The 9,975-nt window shown below is 31.7% G+C and overlaps 1 protein-coding gene across 1 annotated transcript in view; it reads left to right on the forward strand.

The window, feature by feature from the left end:
- The window catches only part of LOC117113719 (potassium channel subfamily K member 9-like), a 21,238-nt gene extending 18,276 nt beyond the window's left edge, over positions 1 to 2,962 (forward strand). The window contains exon 2 of the mRNA XM_033257147.1: positions 337 to 2,962. Coding sequence (XP_033113038.1) covers positions 337 to 1,169 — 833 coding nt within the window. The 3' untranslated portion in view covers positions 1,170 to 2,962. The remainder of the gene's footprint in view (positions 1 to 336) is intronic.
- Positions 2,963 to 9,975: the final 7,013 nt, after the last annotated feature.

A 9,975-nucleotide genomic window follows, 5' to 3' on the forward strand; every position in this document is an offset into this window, starting at 1 on the left:
TATATATATATGTATATATATGTATATATATTATTAACAACATTATTATTATCATTATTATTTTTATTATTAGGCCTATTTTTTAACATAATAGGCCTGTTTGTTATTTATGTTTCCATTATTATTATAAATAGGGGATTATTTTAAATTATTGTTAATTAAATTGCCAATATTTGTTATTTATTGAAAATATTTTTTAATTGTATGAATAGAATATGTTATTATTTGTTTCACGAAATATGAATAGTTTAATAACTAATAAGCAGATGAAGAAATGATTTAAATTACATGAATCGTAGATCAACTATTTTCTCTTTTTTTCCCTTTTTTTTTCAGGTTACGGCCACTCTGCGCCTCGTACTGATGGAGGCAGGGTTTTTTGTATGATGTATGCTGTCTGTGGGATTCCTTTAAATTTGGTTATGTTCCAGAGTGTTGGAGAACGACTGAACGTGTTTATGGCATTTGTTGTTAAACGACTCAAACGACTTCTCGGATTCCATAACGACGATGTATCTCATACGGAGCTTGTCATGCTCGGCGGATTCATGAGCATATCTGCGACTTTTCTTGGAGCATTTGCCTTTGCCAAATTTGAAGGTTGGAATTTTTTAGAAGCTTATTACTATGTATTTATCACTCTTACTACCGTCGGATTCGGCGACTACGTCGCCCTTCAGAAAGATAACGATTTACAAGACAACGCTAGCTACGTTGCGTTTAGTATCTTATACATTCTCATTGCGCTTGTGATTGTAGCGTCTGTGATGAATTTACTTGTATTGCGTTTATTAACTCTGAATACAGAAGACGAACGCCGGGAGCAAGAGGAAAATCAGTTACAACAAAGGAGCCATAGTTTCGAAATGAACCACTTACATGATAATGACATGGAAAGAACGTATGTTGATCATTGCAATTCACACAGGAATAATATTAACAGGACAACGTATAGTACAGAGAAGGATTTCCGTGCGTTTTGTACGTGTTCTTGCCTCAAGAAAAATTCTAATCATTCACGAACTAATTGTGGTACATATCTTCCGCATAATACTATACAAAATTCACTCCCGTTACGTCATTCACAGTATAATCATTTCAACGATGATGACGAAATGCTCGTGCAATTTCGCGAATCAGGAAGATCGTCAAATCGAGCGTCTATTTAGCCGTGATTCCATGTATCGAGGTCCTCAATGTATACTTTAGTTATTCATCAAATTGAGCATCTTGTGATTACGTCATAAATATCCGGTGAAAGGTAGAAACCATTCACCGGTCAGTATTTTTGTAGGTCTTTCATACAATTTTTCTATCGCTACCACAGCATGTTGCAATCCAACGATGGTGACTGTCAATTCAAGGCGAGTGTGTGTGAGGGAGTGAGAGTATGAAATCTGAGATGATGGAGTTGAGTACGATTGTGTAGTAGTAGCTTTGCGAGTGTAATGCTGTTTTGGGTTCGAGTGTTATAATTAAAATGATTAAGCGCACAATGAAATTGGGATGAAAGGGCATGGGAATGAGCTTAGATAAAGTTTGACAACGCCTTTTTATAAGCATGGTTTCAGTTTTATTATTTCGTTAGGTTGTCTGTGCAAAATCGTTTATGAAATATCTGTGCATGTATATTTATAACAATACCAATTCTAAGTTTATTTATCGTGTGTATTTGGTATAATTATCAAAACACTGAGTATATATGCGCATGCATTTTATGGGAAATTTATACTTGAAACGTAAGGGGTTACGTATTATAAGAAATTAGATTGTTCGTTTAAATTTTTATATAGCAAATTTCTCTTGTGTGTGAAAACGATTACTCTTGCTACACGATTAAAAAACTGCGTCCCATCATTATTATTTCCTTCTTTTAAAGAAATATAGGCCTTTAGTTTGACTCATTTCAATTAATATACTTTTTTAACGCAGTAATTCATTATGTGTATCTGAATTCTATTGTCACCCACGTTAGGCTACTGGGTTTGTTTATAACTGCAACGGATGATTTAAAAATTGAAGCTTTTTTTGTGTATAAATTTAATATTTATTGAATTAATCTGTACAGGCCGACATTTTTATATACTGTATTCGTGGGTGGGTTTCTATGTTTTCTATGCTAGGTTATCATATTTTCTAGCCTAGCGTATGAATTTCTAACAGCGTTGAATTTAATTGTTCACGCCTGCGCTGTCGGATTATATCTCCATCCATGGGCACTACAGAAGGCCTTGAGTGAACAGCGTAGTTTGTCATCGTTTCAATTACGCCATGGAAACGTAGCAGAGAATGCACACTCTATTATTATGAGAACGTGGCCGCCTCCGCTAGTGGCTCAACTTTTAGTCCACAATATCAAGACGACGCCAATTAACCAGGAATATGATAATACATAATGGAACATATACTAACTACGATCAGGTGCTATTTTAATATCGTGTGCAACGTAAAATGCCTTATACAGAAGATTGCTGTCAACCATGTATTTCGGCAACATTATCGTCTTCTTCGTATTACGTCATAGTGCTTAATGTAACTGTTAACATTGAAAAAAAAATACTTGAAATTTTGCGTGTTAAGAGACGTATTTAGTTATTACATGTTATTAACATGTATGCATGTTTTAACGATTTGTAGGCGGTAATTGTGGGCGATGTTTGTGGGCGCTAATTGTTTTGCGTTGACGGATTGTGGGTTAATAAATAAGTAATCTGAATCCCCCATTTCATTAATAACGTACGGTATATTATCCATTTGCTCGCAATATTTTGTATCTAAGACTGAGGTGATCGATATTGTATGTTCTTATAATTATCACAATGTTTTGATTCTTGATTGCACGATGTTTTTAAATGGTTTATATTTATTAATGCTTCATACGTTTTATTACCGTATTTACATTTAAAAAAGGTGTTTCGTTTAAAAACTACAATAAAAAGTACGAATCAGTGTTATTTTAGTATGTATGATTATGTATACGTTAATTAATTAATTCATTTATTTATTCATTCATTCATTCACAGGGGCGTAGAAGGGGAACTTTTGAAGGGGATTGCGCACCCCTAGATACGCCACTGTTCATTCATCCATTCATTCATTCATTCATTCGTTCATTCATTCATTCATTCATTCAGTCAGTCAATCACTCAATCCATTCATTCATTCATGCATCTATTTATTTATTCATTCATTCATTTATAACTTTGATATATAGATTTATTTATTTAAATAGGTCTCAAATTAAAAAATAGGTCGATAAATCTAATATTGGTGTGTATGATGCAATGATATTTGTGCAATAATTAATTGTTTAGGCAAGAGAAGACAACAAACACACGAGTGTGTACTTGCCCTTTTATTATTCGAAATCTGCGAAATTTAAAAGTATACAATACAATCTAGGCCTATTCTGAATTAAATGTGGGAAAAAACTTTATGACCAATAGAAGTGTCCACAACTTTAGTTTGGACCGGCAGACATCATTCAAGCATTTATTTTACTCGCATTGAACAAAACATAAAAAAAAACATTTTCATTTACATTCTGTACCAACATTAATTAATAGTTCGCATATCAATGTCTATTCTTCACTTTTTTGTTTTATTATACTTTAATCTAAATCAGATCGTATAAATGCTATAAATAATAATATTAATAATAATCAATTAAATAAAAAAATTCATAATAATGTTATTAATAATAACAATAACAACAACAAAAACAATAATAATAATAATAATAATAATAATAATAATAATAATAATAATAATAATAATAATAATATGATGATGATGATGACGATGATGATGATAGATCGCCTCGATATTTGATCTATGAAATTATTAATACAAATTATTGGATGCGATTTTGTTTTAAATTATCATTGGATGGTCCTATCCATAAGATAAAATGTGACTATTTGAAGTAAAACCATGTTGTGTTAGGCCTCCTTTATCATTCGAGCACCTTAAAGCATGATGGATAGATTGTCCAGTCTGCAATTAAGCCCCATTCCTTACGGTTAGCGACATAAGCAATGTTGATTAATGAATGCTATAGTTATTGTTATTACAACGGGTAGATGCTTCGAAATAGTTGTATCTCCTGGATCTAAGCAAGTCCATCTGCCAATTTTAATCATGCAGTTTTTGAAACATTTTTTTCGAGTGAATAATTACATAACAAAAATATGGTCCAGGTTGAGTTTACAGCAGTGATACACAGTATGAATATTTCGTTTTTTAGCTATCGGCTAGCATAATTGCCTTCGGAAGCTACAATATCGATGTGTCGACATGAATTGACGCATTTTTTTTTAATAAAATTTTTTTTTCTAATTTATATGTTTTACTGTTATTCATATGGACTCGCCTGTATTTTTTTGTAAACCTGGCCTTGGCCGTCTTAATGAATATTAATTATAAAACCGTCAGACATTATCATAGCGCCCCAATCGATATTGTTACGAGTTGATGCTTTCGGTGGCCTCTGCTTAGTTAAAAGTCCTTATTTCACTTGGATGTAAAACGGTGTTATAATAGTATGTTCATTAACCGATACGTTTGCCCTTCACTGAACGCCTTTTTTTGGTTTAATAATGCTTGAGGCAATTGACTTGTTAATTCTGATGTACATTTACTGGTATCCAGATACCCGCAACTAGAATCGTCGTGTTGAGGTCAAACGTTAAGTCACGCGATCTTATCTTATTATACAAAATTTAATTATTATTTGATATAAATAAAATTCTACATTAGGATTTGGAAAGCCATGTGTGTCTCAGCCATTTATAAAGCCTTATTATTTTACGTAATTATTAGGTCTAATATATTCACTGTCTCTATCTGATCTGGATACTGAAACCAATCCTAGTGTTGGAAATTATAGAATTACTCATTTATTCAAGACTCTAATATATTATGTGAAGGCCTAATCGTTAGCTATCCATTAATTGTAAGCTGACCTCTAATACGCTTCTCCTTCCCTGAAGTCCACTGAAAAACGACGGATTGGGAAGATGCAATACAGTAGGCCTAATATTAATAATTAATAATATTATTCATTATTATTTTTACTATTAAAAATGTTATTATTAGTAATGTCATTTGTATTATTATAATTAATTTCGATAATTTATTATACTAAATGTTTGTTTTGCTGGTTATAACTCCTTAAGTTTAGGGTTAAAGTGCGCTCGCACTGAAATCACGAAATTGTTAACGGAAACAGTAGGCTAAATATCTACTGCCTTAATTATAACAAATACTAATATGCAACGTTATTTTTATTCATTTTTTAATTTAAACAGAGTAAAACAATCAGTTTCAAGCTAATGTATACGAATCCAGTTATTTATGGAGTGGAACTGCTTCTTTGTAGTCAAATCATGTCATGCATCGTTATGTCGGCCAGCAACTAATAAAGCTAGGATTTCTATGGCGATAGTGATAATGATAATAATGATGATAATGATAATGATGATGATGATAATAATAATAATAATAATAATAATAATAATAATAATACCATACTAATAAAGCAGGATTGCTATGGTGATAATGATGATAATAATGATGATGATGATGATGATTAATAATAGATGATGATGATGAAGATGATAAGAATAATACTAATTGATAACCATTACATGAATAATAAAGCAAGATATACCTATACCCTTGCAACGATCCTATTCTATCATGTTTACTGATTTATGTTCTGCTTTTGTTTATGTTGCTGGTTGGCTTTAATTCAGAGATTTAAAATAGTATAATTATTATAAAAGTATAATTATTAAGTTACCTCGAAATGTAATGATTAAAATGCAAAATGCAATATCTCATGAATACGTAGTTTGTAAAACACATCAAAATGAATTATTTAGTGGGCATTTTTAGGCTCATGTAGGCCTATCTATTTTTTTATCTTTCCAGTTATATAGCTGTACTGTATCTACACTAATTATCAGATCAAATTTGAGTGTACTCTACAGCAATGATTGTCTACATGATTGACAATTGATATCTTGTTTTACTTTTGACCTTAGGTATTACACTGTAACTATCTAAAATTACTCTTTTTCATAGATTTCTCATTAAAAGTAATTGACAGTGTTACAATATAACATATACTTAACTGTATTATAAAGAATAGTCACGAATGCAGTTTATATAATGTTGGCATCTGTTTATAGCCTACAACAAGGCGATTGCGGCACATTCTCTTGTCTAGACTCAGATGCATAGACTCATGTTAGCGTCGTCGGCGTGTAAAATTTCATATTCCTTCTGGTTAGCCAGTACACTAGAAATTATTTTGTTTTACGAGTACTGTATGCATTAAGTAAAAATAGCATCCACAAATGCCTCAACACGATTTCCTTCCCGGTAACTACAAGGAAGCGCAGAATTCGATATTTTTTATTAGGCATTAAAGTGACTGTCCAAGGATATGACGTCATCATTTTTTCTGGCACGGTTTCATCAGTTTATCCATAGAAGTTTTATATCTGGATGAAATAAAACATCCTTTTCACTGTGATTTGTGATGCAGTGCGTAAGCATGATCTGTGTACGCGCATTACGTATCGTATTAATACGTTGCACGAAAGTGATCATGGCGTAAGTTCATGAGAAAGCTACGTTAAACAAAACGAGTAGGCCTACCATATAATTCAGTAACCACAACAAACTAGTGAATGCTTAGGGACCAAGCTGGCCTACAGTACATGTGATCTGCACACTCATTGTTGAAGCATTTTTTATTGAATTTCAAATCATTATAATTCATATGCAATTTTTGGTATATATTTATCTTAAATCGTAATAAACATGGTCTTGAAAAAAAATGTGCCTGGAATTGGGGATGTTAGTTGTGTTATTATGTATTTATTTATGGAATAGTCTTTTTCTCCATTTTGTACATAAGTATAGGTTTTCCTAAATTTCGAATTGAATACGCTGGTATTGTATACCGTTTTTACAAGTTCTTATAATAAATCATGTTGGCGTAGACCTATTGTAGGCTGCCGCATTTGTGATCAGGGATTACTGTATCAAACCACTTGGATTTACTTCTGTTTATACGATTCATATTTAATCTAGAATTACGGCGGTGGTCGTTATATCGTCGTACATTTGTTGGTCACTTATATCGATCTGGTTTGGGTAAAGGATTATCACGACGGTGACGTACAGTATGTCTCGGTATTAAACAGGTATTATGCATTTATCATAATGACGTATTTGCCTGTTTTGAATTTTAATTGTATTTCTCAATAGGTGTTGGTTATTCGTTGATAATTTTGTATGATTTTCGTATTGGTTGATAAACTGTAGATGATTTAATTCCAAATGTGTATCTGCAGCGGTATTGCGTAAAAATTTAAAGCAAAGAAATTGAAAAGTATAACAATGTAAATAGAATATGTGTATATTATAGATTAAAATATACTAATTGCACTTTGACTTTAAACACACATACCTTAGCATTTCTAACAGCCCGTCGGCATTGTAGAATATTTTTATATCGTGTAGGCCCATCTTGAATAGATCGTAAATAGCTCGCAAATTAACAGTGGGTTGGGATTCGAAAAAAATCTATATGCTTTCCATTAGGCTTATGGTTCAGCCATTTAGAAGATGTTTCACTTTTCCTAATATTTGATGTTATTTTGGTACATTTTGTTTGTACTTGGTTTGAAATGTTTACATTTTGCTATAAATCGATTAAGGGAATTTAATTACCAAGTGGTATGTGTTAAGCCACACATTTCAGTACAGTATTCTGTATTTTATCCATTAAAAAAATGAAAATATAATAAAAATTTAAAAAAAATAAATGAAACATAATCTGTTGTCAGTATTTTCATTTGAACTTGTAGTATTGAGTGTGTAAACGATACGCTAGGCAATGTTTTTGACTTGGAATTGTGAATTTAAAGTTGTTTCATTAAGTGAAATTTTCGACGGTCCATAAAAAAGACTTAATTTGATTCGATTCGTTGTGGCTTCTGGTACGCGCTAGATCACGTGATGCCAATCAAAGTATTAAGCCGACATTTATTACTATACTGTATTCAATAAACATGATATTACTTAGCTGAAAAAAAAAACTGTGATTAGTTACACACAACTAAAAATAGGCCTATATTTATAAAATACAAAGTAGCATAAGGTACGCAGTAGAATACAAAATTGCAAAAAATCACGTTAAGATGATTCTCGGATTCATGCAATTGTGTCCTATTGCAATAGGTGAGTACCAGGTATTGGTGCTACTTACAATAAGAGCCTATAACAACAATTGTTAAAATAATTGATGAAGGTTATTTTTATATTCTTTATTGAAAATATTCCCAATTATAGGCCTATATAACAATTTATAAACTCTTTTATGTAGACATTTGGGACATCTATTAACACAATAATTTTAAATTTATATTCTCCATTTATGAGCTAAAATATTTTTAAAAGCATGAATATTTTGCTGGAAAATAAAATATGTAATACAATTATTATGACAGTAATACTAGTGTTAATATGTATACATGCCTAACTAAAGATATAATTTGAACGCTAATTATTGACAAAAAATGCAATGGGAAACTATGGCTGGATGCTTTGGTTTACCGATACAAAACTGATAGGCAATACAAAGCAAAAACATATATTAAAAGAGTGAGAGAAAACATTGGGAATCTAAACATGGCCGGCCGGGAAAAAATTGTCAGAGTAAAACTCGAACTCACGACCACGTTGGTTTTTTTTTTCAAAGAGCCATAATAGAATTCGCTACGCTAAACACATTTCCCGTAAACAGACACCTAAACTAGATACTGTATCATAATATGCGTATGTGTGTGGATATCATAACATTATGAATATTTGATAGCCAATTATCATCCCAATAGCATTGTGATGATGGTATCTGTTTTACATGTCATCACAAATGTTTGTCAACGCCGTTATCTCTTGTCAAATTTTCCCTCACGAGGATTCACTCCGTCATTTCCATTTTCCATTTATACACAATCTCATTTACTTTGTCATCCAGGTATTTGTCATATCAAATTAATCACCTATCAATCTAAGATAATTACTATATTACGATTTGTGCATGTTAATATCATTCTATCAATATATTTTTACATAATGCTCCGGGTTCGTATTATGAAAAGCAGAATACGTAAACGTGAACATTTTTATTGGCAATTATCATAATTTTGATACAATAATTATAGGCCAATTAATGACAATATCTGATCAAGGTAATGGTACGGATCATTCAAATAAACATGATGATAACTCCCACTAGTGGCAAGCAATATTATGAATAATGATACCTAGTTACAAAGCAAACTTATTATTATGAATTATAGGTCTTGTTATGTGGTTGTTAAAACAACAACGGTGAGATAACCAAAAAACAAACTTAAGTATAACGTTTGTAGAACGTGAACATCTTAAAAATAAAGAGCACTGTAAACACAATAGAAACAAATAGACAAATAATAATAATAACAGTGCTCAAATAGCAACATGTTGTAATAATCGCCTTGACAGCGAGAGGTTGCAGGTTCGAATCCTGTTCATACAACTGTAAAAAAGTAATTTTTTTGTTAATGAGCTTTGCTTGATACGATTATTACATGTTCCTACTAGGGCACTATTATTATTATTATTTATCTATTTGTTTATATAGTGTTTATGGTTTACGCAGCAAACTTAATCAAAGAAAAGTAAATACAGTGTTCGAATAATGGACATGGTACATCGTGTAGCATAGCTCTCAACGAATGTTGTCTTATAAATAGATAAGTAAATACAAATAAAATATTGCACCTGTTCCTTCCCCATTAGTGAACCACCGGGTACCAATTTATACTCCTGCGCGGAGAGAAACAAAGCGCCTTTTCCAAAAACACAGGCGAAATATGCACATTCGAGGTTGGAAACCCCGACCGCGCATTTATA

The sequence above is a fragment of the Anneissia japonica genome, unplaced genomic scaffold (genome assembly GCF_011630105.1).
Source record: "Anneissia japonica isolate Jap-2015-1 unplaced genomic scaffold, ASM1163010v1 scaffold718_len1063573_cov188, whole genome shotgun sequence".
NCBI lineage: Eukaryota > Metazoa > Echinodermata > Crinoidea > Comatulida > Comatulidae > Anneissia > Anneissia japonica.